The sequence below is a fragment of the Cynoglossus semilaevis genome, chromosome Z (genome assembly GCF_000523025.1).
Source record: "Cynoglossus semilaevis isolate Cse_v1.0 chromosome Z, Cse_v1.0, whole genome shotgun sequence".
NCBI classification, from domain to species: domain Eukaryota; kingdom Metazoa; phylum Chordata; class Actinopteri; order Pleuronectiformes; family Cynoglossidae; genus Cynoglossus; species Cynoglossus semilaevis.
The window spans coordinates 812,851-827,349 of record NC_024328.1 but is presented as its reverse complement, the minus strand read 5'-3'; the positions used below and the strand labels follow the sequence as shown (position 1 = coordinate 827,349).

The 14,499-nt window shown below is 37.5% G+C and overlaps 1 protein-coding gene across 7 annotated transcripts in view; it reads right to left on the bottom strand.

Moving 5' to 3' along the window:
- cacna1ba (calcium channel, voltage-dependent, N type, alpha 1B subunit, a) overlaps nucleotides 1-14,499 on the bottom strand; it is an 81,579-nt gene that overhangs the window by 65,609 nt on the left and 1,471 nt on the right. For all 7 annotated transcript variants that reach the window (XM_025052984.1, XM_025052985.1, XM_025052990.1 and 4 more), the window contains exons 2-3: nucleotides 12,017-12,122; nucleotides 10,325-10,464 (exon numbers count right to left, since the gene is read on the bottom strand). In XM_025052984.1, coding sequence (XP_024908752.1) covers nucleotides 10,325-10,464; nucleotides 12,017-12,122 — 246 coding nt within the window. The remainder of the gene's footprint in view (nucleotides 1-10,324; nucleotides 10,465-12,016; nucleotides 12,123-14,499) is intronic.

The following is a 14,499-nucleotide window of genomic DNA, read 5'->3' as shown; positions in this document are numbered from 1 at the left end:
GATATAGATTATACTTACACTTAATTTAGTAGTAACATAAGTAATTTGTTGGGCATAAGATTGTTGAGTTTTTATTACATTTTTTGTAATATTTGAATATTTAACTTCAAGTTCAGAGTCAAGAGTCAATAAGTAATGTTAAATATTCCTTATTTAAACATTTACAATAATAATAATAATAATAACAACAACAACAACAACAACAACAACAACAATAATAATAATAATAATAATAATAATAATAATAATAATAATAATAATAATAATAATAATAATAATAATAATAATAATAATAATAATAATAATAATAATAATAATAATAATAATAATAATAATAATAATAATAATAATAATAATAGTTAGTAATTATGATTATCCTTTACCCTCACATCATCAATCAATCAATCCTATTATGACCTCCCTGGACTGTTCTGTTTGGAAGCAAAGTATGAAGAAAGTTCTCTCTATTACTGCATCTGTTTGTTGGTGGGCGACAGAAGAAATTAATTTTAAACTTTGTGCCCCTTTTATTGTTCCATGTGTTCAAAGCTGAAGTTTTGCCCTTAGTAGCTAAACATCAACTGTGTAGTGTAAAGGTCTTCTGCACCATTAAAACTAAAGCTGCAGAGCATTTGGTCAAAAAGACAAAGACAGGAAATAGTTTTACAAAAGAGACAGTGATTGATTTGTCTTGCTAACCCACTTAGAAACAGATGTCTTGACAATGTTTTTCTCCATTCCAGTATATCATCTTGCTCATTTATTTAGAGGTGAATGTATATAAAAGCCCATGTAAAGCATGCAGTAGTGGAATCCAGCACACAGTGCTTATTGTACAGGATAAAAAGCCACTCTGTAACTGGGCTAATTCATCCACAGCAAAACCTAATCAATTATTCATTCATTTGTTCCAGACTTTCTCTTAAGAGAAGGCTGATTAGAGATTAGCTCACTGTACAAACGCCACACTCTGGCTACAGCATGAGATTTATGGTGAGCTGTGTGCATTAGTCCTGACCACAGAGCCATCATCATGATGCCCTGAATCTGATAACACACTCTCCTCCTCTGCATCGCTGAAACAGCTTCACTGGAGCCTGAACGCCTGATTGGTTGACTGCCTTCAGTGTTCCAACCTGGCATCAGTGCTTCTTACACAACTCAAATGTGTTCTTAAGTTCCACCTGTTTTTTTTTTTAAATTACATCTGTTTTGACATGTCATGCATCCCTTGAGACATTCTGTGGGACTCATGTCTTATGTATTACATAATTAACAGCAGTGAAAAAGAAAATGGGGCTTCTGGGGTGCATTTTGAGCATCAACATAATATAGGTAATATAGGAGTGTGTCTGTGCTTTGGAAGAAAATTGATTTTTAAAAGCATGCATCACTGCATATGTAAAAAAAACAAAACAATAATTATCCCTAAACATATCTTCTCTGGATGGATGTTACACTGATTGTTGAAGATTAAATGCACTTAATTGTGTTAGTCGTGTAACGTGTGTGTGTGTGTGTGTATGTGGTTGTGTTACACACACACACACACACGATCAATGATCAATTTTCCAATACGGTCACCAAGCCACTTAAATTTCATCCCATAAATAATGTCAGCCCTGTAATTATAACATAAAATGAAAAATTGCTATTAAAAAATAATATGATATGTGTAATAGCCCAGTACACCAGTGGTATACATGTGTCTTGCAGTAGATCATACACCTGGGCAAACTATGGCCGGCTGGGCTTTCTTATCCAGCCCACTGAACACTGGTACGGTAGGTATGTCAAGCCTTCTGACTTCGACTGTAATTTCTATTGATGCTAAAAAAAATGGCGACAGACATCAAATGTGCCAAGCTATCGTTGAAATTTTAGGTTTATTCTTCATTCTTCATTGCATTCTAGCATCCAACCAATAGTGAATTGGCCAGTTGAATGTTGAACCTCACTTTGGCCGATGAGTCAAAAGGTTTTCCCACCTCTGCCATACACTCACCAATGTCAGACTAAAGCTTTAACTGATAATTGGACTAGTCTCTTGGCTTTCACAAATACAAAAAGTCAACAAGATTGTTTAAATGAGGGAACTGAGGGAAACAAAATGTTGGCATGAACTAAACTGTGAGTAAATATTGTTTTGCTTTCATTTCATGCAGCTTTCCTGCTATTTCACTCCTGGCTTCCTGCCTCTCAGTACCAACCTCTAAAGGCTCTGCAGTACTCTGCTGTACTACATACGACTGGCACTGTCAGCCTGTTGGCCCAACACTGAGAGCTAGCAGTCCCCGGTGTTGTTTTGTTGGGAGGTGTAAACTACTGAGAGAGAGAGGAGGAGAGAGGCAGAGCCTCTGTTCTGATCACTAGGCATTTACACAGCAAATATACAAAGGACTTCTTATCAAACACATCAATATGGCCACAGGCACACGTCTCTGAGTGAGGCCAGAGAAAACAGTCATGTATTCACACAGCTCACATTTTCTCCCTTCCTGCACAACAAGGTTTTTACCAAAGGTCACAGGTGTGAAGTAACTTTGCCTCACTGACTGAAGTCAACATTACTGTGCAGTGCCTTCAGGGTGCAGCTATTAAATGTAGACAACACTGTGAGGAAACTACAGGTAAAAATAGTTTTTGACAAAACTAAAAATTAGAGCTCACATAAAAGCAACAGTACATCTCTGTAGATAATATCAACAACTTTCGTTGGTCTAACAACTCCAACGTTGACATAAAAAAGGTGATTATGAAAACCCTTAACACAACACCACTTCCTTTCTTTTCCACCAGAAATCAATTTGATTTATTTGATATAGAGCAACTCTCCTGAGAACAAATCTAATTAAACTAACCAGAAGGGACATTTCTCTTGGTATGAGGTATGATTTCTTTTTATTTCACTTAAATAACAAAAACAAATAAAAAACAAAACACTGGACTGCCTAACTATTGTTTTGCATCAGAGGAACTAAAGGAAATCAATTCAAACAGTGAAGCACTGGTAATAAAAAATACAAAAATTATTTAATCAATAAAACAGGATTTTTTTTCATACTGTTTATAATCAAGGGTAATGTAGCTTCAATTAGAGATTTTCCAATATGCACAGAAAAACAATATCTTTCAGGATGTAATATTTTATTTTAATATGCCATGCAATACAGTCTCTTGATACTTCTAAGGACCCATGACAACAAAATCAGATATACGGGTAATAAAGCAGGTTATAAAATAGATATTCCAGCAACATCTATGCCACAGTGGAGCAGAGCGCAGGGGTGTGTAAACTACTCTAGTCCACTGTCTCACTGGCGCCGATCATAAATTGTACTAAATGGGCTTAAATAGGAAATATGGCGTGAGCATGGGCTGTAGCTGTATTTTCTTACCCAGACAAGTGAGACTATAAGTGAAGGAAGAGACCTCAGTGATTAAAATATTTCATTCCCGTGGACGGCTGAATTTTATGAGCTAATAAATATCTTGGCAAAATATTGTCAAAATATCACAATAAATGTGATTTGCTCAAGTTTTCTCATTCTTTCAAGTCTGTAAAATATTGCTTTGTAATAGTTCTCTCTCATACATATATATATATAGATTTATATTCAGTTTAAACAACAACAGTAACACAGAAAACCCAGTTTAATGGTTTGATCAAATTGGTATAAATCAGGGTTTACTCTATATTTATGCTACAAACTTTCAAAATCAAAATAAACAAATTAGAGAGATTAATCACCCAAACATAGAAAGCTTATCATTAAAAACTTGGTTGTTGATACTTTTTTATCTTGTGGAACAGTATAAATAGATATTTATTTGCCCTCATGTTGCATTGTACAGTGTAATCTTTTTAAAAATTAACATGTTATCTGTGCCTTTTACTGAGTTGGGTTCGTGTGTCTTATTCCCATCATTTTTTATATGCTCAGTCTTCTTCTGCTTCTTGCCCTTCACCTTATTCATCTTATAACACTCTCTGCCTCCCCTGGTTCCATGCAATACCACACAGACTCCACCAACCTCCACCTACTGTCGGAGTTCTGCCAAGATCTGCACCTGCCTCAGTACCAGCAGATGACAGAGTCTGAAACTGGTCTCAAACTCTCCAAATAAATCATCTTCATGTCATTTTAGTGTAGAGAAGCCATTTAAATTAAGGCATACTTTGACTGGTCAATTTCGTAGTAGGTTTAATGGTAAAATCCAGAATGGAATTGGAGTTTCCATAAATGTCCTCCAGTATATGAAAAGCTAATGTTGTAGTTTTACAGATATTTTGTATAGAACAAGACTATAATAAACCAGGCATAAAAAAGAGACCACCATTAACTACATGTACTACCTCAACAGAATAAGAACTACTGTGTGGTAATGGTATCAGTATAGATTGGGTCGAGATACAGTAACAGTCAGATTGTCTTTTTATGTAACTGCTTGGATGTTTATGCTCTCGAATGGTGAAACATCTTGAAGAAACCTCACCAGTCTATCACAGAATCTCTGAATTCCCATCATTCAGGTTCTCGTTTCCCTGAGAACTAGTGAAAATTCTTTGCCATGATCATACATACGGTATATGTGTATACTATAGTATTTACAGGGCCTGCTTCTTCTGCTCAACTACATCTCAACACTGCTCAACACTGATCACTCCATACATAACAGAATAGAAATTTTTGTCAAAGTCGGCAAGCAAATAATTTAAAATTGTGACAGTTTTAAAGGGATAAAAATGTAATAATCTGAGATTATAGGACACTCAACATGGACAACAAAAATTAGCATTTAAATGGCAAGGGTCAAATTCCTCAAACTAAACTAAAAAAAAATAGAAAATTGTAAAGACAGGACACGAGGCAACATCAAGTCTTTAGGGCGTCAGAGTAGGGACAGACACATGACATTCTCCATAGTCAAAAGAAGCAAAAATGCTGACTGGCGTACCAGTCCGCTAGTGTTATCCTCTTAGTTGAATATGGCAGGCAGTAATGTAGGAAGGAGCCACTGCAGAAAGCCAACAGCGGCTGCTTTGATTCCAGCCTGCAATAAAGACGAGAGCTGAACTGAATCTATTGGCTCTGGGCTCAACTCAATACACTATTGATCTGAGTGGGAGCAGAGCGAGGCAGATATATGTGCTCTTAGCAACTCCCAACATCTTACTGGAACATGCTGGAGGTCGGCGCTGGCCTAAAGGATTCAAATCTAGGCTCTGTCGTTTACACAGCTCACCACATGATCTGATTAGAGGCTCATGAATAATGAGCCCCTGCCTTGTGACCTCAGTGCAAACATATATAGCACATGTGATGTGTAGCAGAGTAATGGTCTAAAGACAATTTATGAGATCGAAAGATAACCCATTCAATCCTGGTGTATATATAATATATATAATATATAACAGATCAACATCTCATCTGAGCCTCATTTTTTAATTTGTAATTGCAGTTGTTAGGTGCAGTACCTCTACTTGCCAGCAGCTAATGGCCCCAAAAAACTCTATCGTAGATAACCATCTTGTCCTGAACCAGGACTCAAACCTGTGTGACATTGAAACACTAGAGGAGGCAGTAAAAAAAAAAAAATGTATTCACCTTACAAACAGACAAAGATCTTTGTTGTGAGATTCTTTTAAAAATATGATGTCACAGTGTATATGTTTCGTTGCCACTGACTGATTATACATTGACAAGAAAAACTGACTTCAGCAGTAGATAGTAGGTAAACTGCACAGTGATTTGGCACTGTTTTACTCCAGCTTCCTAATACAACCGAACCTGGGACTTGTTGACAGGTTGTATCAAACTCGTAGCCTACGAGTGGAAGACAGGGGAGGTTCAGTCCTACCACTCTAGTTCCTTAGTTATTTTATTGCTATCAAAATAGAACACTTAAAACATCAAAAGTACCAGAACCCCAAACTTCCTACTGTGGCAAAAGCCAACCCCATAGTCTTAGTGTATTCTTTTACTCACTTGGAACGTTCCCCAACTGGATAGAGCATTCATGTAATACCTAATAATATCCTCTTTTTCAATATAACTTGGTGAAAACAGTTTCGTGTGATTGATGATTTGGTAACATTTTAACAGGCGCTCATTGATATTTAAGTCTAAATAATCAGTGAGTCTCCACCAATGACTGCTCACTATCAGCCTCAGCATGGCACATCCTGCAGGAAATGAGCATCATCATGGAAACGTAATTTGTTTTCAAGCCTATGCACAAACACACACACACACGTCAATCCAGTCATTCACTGTATGTCAGTACAGCAATCACACGTTTAAAATGTTAATACCACACTACCACCTTGCTGCCATCAAAAGTGACCATATTGAGCTGCTAACTTTTAGCCGACGTGAGATGCTCCCAGACACACTTTAAAATAAAAACAACAGGAGAGGATGGAGAGGAGAAGAAGAGGATGGAGAGAACCTTTTCTTTTTTTAAAAACACCAGATTAAAGTTGGGTAACTGCATTAGGAACAACAACTCGTTCCACACCCTACACTATCCAAACAGCCTCAATGTTTTCGAACACGGTTGTCCTCTGCTGGTTCTTGGTGCAGATGACATCATCAGAATAACTAAAGCTGTTTAATTTTTCTAACAAGTCACTGCAATTATTATTAGAGATTTAATGTCCAAAAAAAGGCACAAAAATGACACAAACAAATGAGACAAATTGTTTTGGGAACAAAGCTGCTGCAGAGCTTGGAGACAACTGAATGTCAGGCTGACACAAGGCTGTTGAGACATTTATTTACCCACAGGGCTGTTAACAGTCAGTTACTGCACCTGAGGCCATTGGAGGGAGGCCATGAGTGAGGGGTCTTTTCTCACACTGTAATACAGTGTTTCTCAACCTTCTTGGACATATGGTCACATACTGTAATACAATATGCACAAGATAATACAATTCCACAACACGCCATAAAAATAGGCCCAAAAAGTAATTGTAATGAAATACAACTTCTAGTTAAACTCTTCTTACAATTTATCCAGGCCTGTTTAGTTGAAAACAACCATGATATACAGCAATTGAAGAAAGACAATCACAAAGATCTTCCTCAACAGCTCAAAGAGTTTCTTTCCTATTTTAGTTTTACAGCCATCAGTTAACACCTAGTGAATCAGTATTTAAGTGTTTACCTGTTGCAAATGCAAACCAAACAAATTATTTGCTGAATTAATATAAAAACTAAATAAAATTAGATAGTTTCCCAGCTAATGATCTCTCACTGAGCATCTTAGGAATTACTGCTGTGATACAAAAAAGCCTAAAAATTTAAATTAAAGTCAGATAAATAATAAAAAATAACTCACACTTATACTGTCTAAAAATGATAATCTGACACCTCTAATCCTGCATGACTTTTTGGGTTCATTCAGAATTTAAATGAAATACATAATAAATAAATGACGTTGGCAGCCACAGATGGGGAAGAGAGAAAAAACAAATTAATTTATATGGACGTCCTTCAGAATCCAGCACTCCTTCACGAGCAACACCTGCTAGCCAGCAGTGGTACTGTAACAGCACAGAATGTTCTGGTCTTGTGAGATGTCAAGTGGGATTTTTCCAAGAAAAAAATAAATGTTAAAATTTATAATCAAAAGCTGACTTTTTTTTCCAAAGGTGTGGAGAATTGGGGGTGCATAAACCCAGTTTAAATAAAGGAGGAGGGGGGGCGCAGCCAAAAAATGTTTTGGAACTACTGCACTAGATCAAATGGTTTAGTTTCATTGAAAAGAAAGAGGTCAGCGTAAACACACCTTTCCAGAAATCTCTGAAAGGGTTAAAAATCATTCTCCACTCAGACACACACACACACACACACACACACACTTTACTGAAACATCTGTGCGTCATTTCACGAAACCAGACGTATTCCGGAGGATGGCATTATAATTTTCAGCGACTGCTTCCTCTCCTATTCACCCAGCAGTAATTGTGGCTCAGTGGCTTCTGGAGACTTCTAGTGGGTGGGGCCAGGTCACTGATGAGAGGTTTGGGAATTAACAGAGGCTCTGTTTACTGCAGTGAGGATTCTGGCACAAACCACAATAGATGGCCTGAATAAATCTGTGTCATTATGTGAGAGAGGCTGGACCATCCCCTGGTGAAACCAGCGAGTGCCCAGGGACTGCGCTTCTAAAACCGGCCCCAATCTCCCCCACCAACCCCCGACACTCCAACCCTTCCGACAACAACAGCACTATTCTTGCACACACACACAAGGAGACATACTCTCTCTCAAGCTCTACCGAGGGATTCTCTCTGTTTACTCCACAGCCTATCAGAGAAGACACAGCAAACCTGGTCCAGTAGAATCTCTTCACCTGAGCATTTGTGCAGAGCAACAAATGTAACGAACTGATTAGGACCAGCCCAGGGCTGCTAAACATCTTAAAACCCCCTGCACAATGATTCAGTTGTCCCTGGACATAGGCCTGAAAAATACCTAAGACCATAAGGTTCTGATGAACATTAGACAAATATATATAATTTGTCTTTTGGCTGCACCACTGCTAACAAGTCAATTTGAAAGACTTTTCAACTTCCTTTATTTTAACTTTCTAAAAATGTTCAGACTCTTGTAGGTCATCCACAGACAGGCACACAGAAGTGATGAGTAATTGTTTTTTTTTCACCATGTATTTATGACTATATCTATATCTATATACTGTATCTGTAAATGAAGTTATGTCTGTAAGGTGGTCCCAGCAGAAAAGTGAAACTTTGTAACACACATTATTATTCTTCCATTCAGCACCAACCTGAACTGAATTTAAACTTCAACATTTCACACTCTGAAATGCCCTCTCTATTTCAGACACAATATTCATCCTCCATAAATTCACTCAACACACTCAACACTGAGATTTGCACCTCAGACCTCACACCCCATGCATCTAATCTGCAGAGGGTTTGGTACATTAAACCACAGCCTGGACACCAAGCCAAGGTGTTCCACTGCAGTCTGACACATTCTGCTGCTGCTGTTCCTCTAATAGACATCTCAACAGGAGTCGTTGGAATGAATTACATTTTGAATTTATAGGTCAAACAGAATATTAGCCATGCAGGAGCAATTAACCAAAGGCACTTGGGAAAGGTAAAATAGAAATGCAAGCTGTAACAACAACAAGTCTTGGCATACAGAAAACCTTCCACATCCACCAACAGGACTAACAATTAATATATTCAGTTATTTATTAAGACACAGCTCTTTGGGGATCAATTTCCCGACGGGAAGATTTAATTTATTGTTCTGCAATTTCCCAGCCTGGGATCAATGGAAGTACATATATCTAAAGTAGAAATTTACTAGGCGAGCCGATTATGCAAAGAAAACCCATTAGAACATTTTGATGCATCATTTTCACTTTTTTCACTGGTCTGCTTCACCCACAGAATGGAACAAACTCACTGTGCAATTAAAATAAATTACTGTTTATTCAAAAGTTGAAAATTCAAAACTTTTAACTCTGTGACTTGGTCTACTGTTAGCTGTACAAGGACCGTCACATCTGAGGTCTTATCGAAGCTGCTGGTAGTAAGGTAAAAAAAACAACAACTTTCAGCTCCACCAACCCTACAACATCTTATCTTCCATCAACTTTGATAATATTTAAATATAATAATGTAATGTATGTGTTTACGTCTTGAGACAGTGCTTAGTATTTTAATTAAATTGTGTATCAGAAGAAGGTGAAAACAGCTCCCAATTCCCAACTTAGACTGCCTGTATAGTGTTGATCAATTCCTAAACCACCTGTCTTTCTTAATTATATGTATCTCCCAGTTAGCTGATTCAATTAGCAACACTGAAAAGTTCTCTCTCTTTTCAGTATTAAAGAAGGTGCAAGTGACATTTGAAAAACAGTATCCACTGGAATATTGTCACAGCTGTCACTTTGTTCTGATGCCAATGCTGATACATCAGACAATAATATAGAACTTCCGCCACATGTTACACTTTTTACTTTATTTTACAGCGGTGGAACCAGCTCACCATGGTTTGAAAAGAATAATAAATTATTGATGTAAAAAGAAAATGCATTTTAATTACTTAATTACTTCAGTCAAAATGCTATTCTAGTTGTATTCTCTTATCTCTCTTATTATAAAAGGACAAAAGATGTCATTTTAATATTTATTTTCTTTTGTTGCACATTAACTGTAGGCCACACCTCAAGCACACACACACACACACACACACACACACACGTCATTAATCGCTGCTGCACATCAGCTCTGTCACTTAGCAGCTGTATTAGCCATTAGGCCAGTGCTACTTACCCTGTTAGGACCACCACAAAGTCCATTACATTCCAGCCATTACGTAGGTAGGAGCCTTTGTGAAAGGCAAAGCCCAGGGCGATGATTTTGATACCAGCCTCAAAACAAAATATTCCAATAAAGTAGGGCTCTGTGTCATCCTGCCAGGAGGAGGAAAAGAAAAAAAGAGCACAGTGAGGAGGATTCATAAAAAGTCATAAAAGCTCCATGTGTTTGTGTGTTGGCCATGCTGTTGTTGTGAGCTCATCTGATCAATACTGTGAAACTGTATCTTTCAGACATTTATTGTCATCCACGTTTTTAATAGGTAATCAATAGTAAGATCACATTTAGAGGAAAACAGTTTGCCAGTGGCGCACAAGTTAGGGGATACACATGAGTAGACACAGCTAAGATCATCCAATGAAGCCACAGTCTAGCTAAGGTCTACAATATAATAATAATACAAAAATATTCTTAAAAAAAGTTGTCTATTCTTTAATATTACATATTTTTAAAAAGCACACTGGTCTGTATGCATATTATTTAATATTGAAATACATTTCATTTTTAATACTTGAACTTTTTAAAAAAAAATTGATTTAAATTCGGGTTTTGATAAAAGACTGATGAATCTCTCATGTTAATGTCTGTTGTAACCCAGCTGTAAGACTGTACGTCTTCAGATTCCCTCAGAAATCGTAAGGAGACTCATCATAAATAAACTGCAGGGCTAAGCTGTGAGACTGTGCAGAGCAGCCAGACATACTTGACGACACCTCTCATCAGTTCACATCAGCACCAACTCTTTGGTTCACAGTATCTGTCAGACAATGTTACATTAGGCATGTTGTAGAAAGAGAATCAATGACAGATCAATGGAAGCCAGCTGCTCTGGGACCTCAGGAGTGACATTTGATTCTCTAACCCACCCTGCATCCACATCACCACCAGCACCATCACAGTCATCAGCTGTTTTTTTTTGTACAGAAAGGTTCTTTAATGCTAACATCTAACTAGAGAACTAGGGCAGAGGGGAGCACAGCAGGGGGGAGACCGGGCGTGACAGTACACAGTGAAGATGAAAGGCAGCTCTGTAGGGTTCTGCTCCACCTACAGCATTGTCAGTGAGGAGAGTTAAAAAGAAAAATGACATTGAATATAATAATAATATCTGGTGTAACACAGATGTACATCGTTGTCAAAACATACATGTTCCCTCACAGCAAAAGCCCAAAGTAAAAAATGTAGTTCAGCAATTTAACAGATGGCTCAACTAACAAAAAAAAAACTGCTAAAGGCTCAAGTTGTTGCAGGAATATATTTAACATTTACAACAGTCAAAAATAATCTGATTTAAAGTCACAGCACAACGGTGTACAGTAGTTGATCCTCAGTTTCCCTCAGTTGAATCAAATTTTGTTAATTCAATTCCTGAAATTCTTCAGATTTGGAGTAGTGTAATTTACACTGGGGGCACTTGTGGACCACATGATGATTTTAAAATGCTGATTGTCTCTTTCAGTGGTTTTATTGGTGAAAACATGCAGATTATGAACTTCACCTTAATGCAGAAAACTAAGGATCACAAAGTCAGGGAAGAAGTTTAGAGGCTTAGATATCACCAGTGTGGGATCAATGAAGCTCAGTCTAATAGTAACGTGTAAAAAAATCTGTTTACTTTGAAAAAAAGTAAAATAGTGTAACACTCACCAAACGCTCAGACATAGGCGTCTTGTCCAAAGCTGGAAGGTGTTGCTCCAAAGCCAGCACGATGCAGTTTGCTATGATAGTGGCCAGGATCATGTACTCAAATGGAGTAAGATGTTAAGGAAATTATTTGCAATAGATATTCAAAGGTTAAACCACAAAAAAAACCTACAACAAAACAAATCAGTAGAATGTTTGTTTCATTAAAAGCAGTTCTATAATTTCAGCTTTCCAACTGTGAAATCATTCTACTTATTTTGCTTTTCCTAATCACAGCAAATGAAATACTGTGACAATTTTTTTTCTTGCTGTTAAAAACTATATATATTTGAATCAAAAACATTTTACCTTCTGCAATCAAGCAATCAGGAAATAAAAACTTAGGAAAGGAAAACACAGAACAGGTGATTTGGGCATTTTAAACCAAAAAGACACAACACAGAGTCTCTCTGAATTATTAGAGCAGCGACAATAAAACTTTGACAGCGAATACTATTTTTGCCTGGCACAGGCAGCAGTGTTAAATGTCTGTTTTATGCGTGTATTAAAAATGACACCTTTGATCACACTAAAAGACTTTAAACAAAGAGAAGAGAGGATAAGGCTGGAACTGAAATACATTTTAACTGGGCTCAGTCTGGGCACTTGACAATTGACAGACTCAATCCAGTCGGAACAGCATGTGTGCATATTAAATATCTGCTCTATGAATGTTCTGCTGGCTTATTCTCAGTGTTCATAACAAGAGACTATTACACAAGAATTTAAAGGTGCAATATTCAATTGAATTCAATTGGAAAATATGCAACACCTACGTAGTGTTAAACAAGGTGGTATAGACAGGGGGTAACACCCATGCTGATGAGCACAGCACTCTGACCCATGAGACAAATAATCTAAACACACCTCATACTATCACACTTCTAAAAATTTGAACTATCCTTTTAATGGTGTGCATTCTATGCACTCAATCTCCAATCATTCAGATAGACAGGATGGGACAAATTATCTCTGTTCTCAGGTCAATTCAAATAATTACCTCATCATTTTCCAATCCTCCTCCTGCACTGAGCAGACTGACAGGAGAGGAGAGCAGTTTCTGGTTACTTCAGGAAATCATACACAGATTTGTACAGATAATTGGGCATCTCTCTTCCCTGCAGTGACTGCTGCTGGGTCATTAACACGACCACTTCACCATCACCCTTTCAGTCTGGAGCACTACGGCTCCTCCAGGGAGGAGGAGGAAGGGGCGGAGAGGGGGAGGATTATCCAGTGAACTCCAGCTGCTTAGGGCCACAATAGATCATCCTGTATAGCTGCTGTGATTGCTCTGTTTTGGGAAATGCAGCTGGGTGATGCAGTACAACATCAAAGAATGATAAATGGTTCTTCAGCAGCAGAGGTAATCACCCACAGACTAATGCAACAAAGGTTATTACACAACTTAATGTGAATTAATAGCAAAGTGTTTTACACAGACTTTTTCTGTAAAAAAAAAAAAAAGTATCTCAGTCCACAGCAGCGAGAGGTTATTTCATCTCTAAGTGGATGCAGAGAAAAACTCAAGTTTCGTCCGCGCTCACATAATCACTAACCCTCACTGCAAAATAAATCAATTACACTAAATGGACGAGCAACCAATTCCAAAATGCTTCCTGCTGCATTGAACAGCTAAGGCTTGTTTGTTTGGCGTCACACCCATGCAGAGCAGACTGCAGCCGCCTCCACACTGCTGAGGCCATCCAGCCCGCTGGAACTTCAGGACCATGGACAGCACAACTACTCTCTCAGTGAGAGTAGACTTTGTAAAATGGTGTAGTGAAAGGAACAAGATCAAAGAATCAAATATGACTTTTGATAAATGGTTCCCCCCCATCACTTTAGGAACATAAATGGACAATGTCCTCTGTCTGCATTTTCTTGTTTCTCTGTTTATTTAAATGGCATTAAACGTATCATAGAAATAGTATCAGCAGGTGGCAGTAATTCATCCGGAAAAAACCCAAGAACCCAAGGTTTTTAAGGCTAAATGTATGACTTGATCTTGTAGACTTACTGGGGAATTGCACCTGCATTCACGGCACCTTTTCCAGGGCCTAGGCAAGAGCAAGTTTATTTCCACAAAAAATAGACAAGGTCTGTATCAAATTTGACTTTTGTTCTTTACAGATCCAAATGAACACTTTTACATGTACACTTGAAGTCAATATTAATTGAATATATCAGTTTCTCAATGATAAAATTGTTACATTTTTGGAGTAAAGACATTAAACTGGACAAATACTGTATTTAGTACCTGTTTTAGGTGAATATTTTTTAGGGCTCTTCGTTTTAAAACCGTTTGTTTTGTGCATCCTTCAGAGAAGTCCACACAGGTTAATCTGAAACCCAAGATGGGCCAATCATCATCACATATTTAAATTCACTTGGCCTACATTTGGCACAGAATCACTTTGATTGTCAACTCCTGTTCATGTTATGTG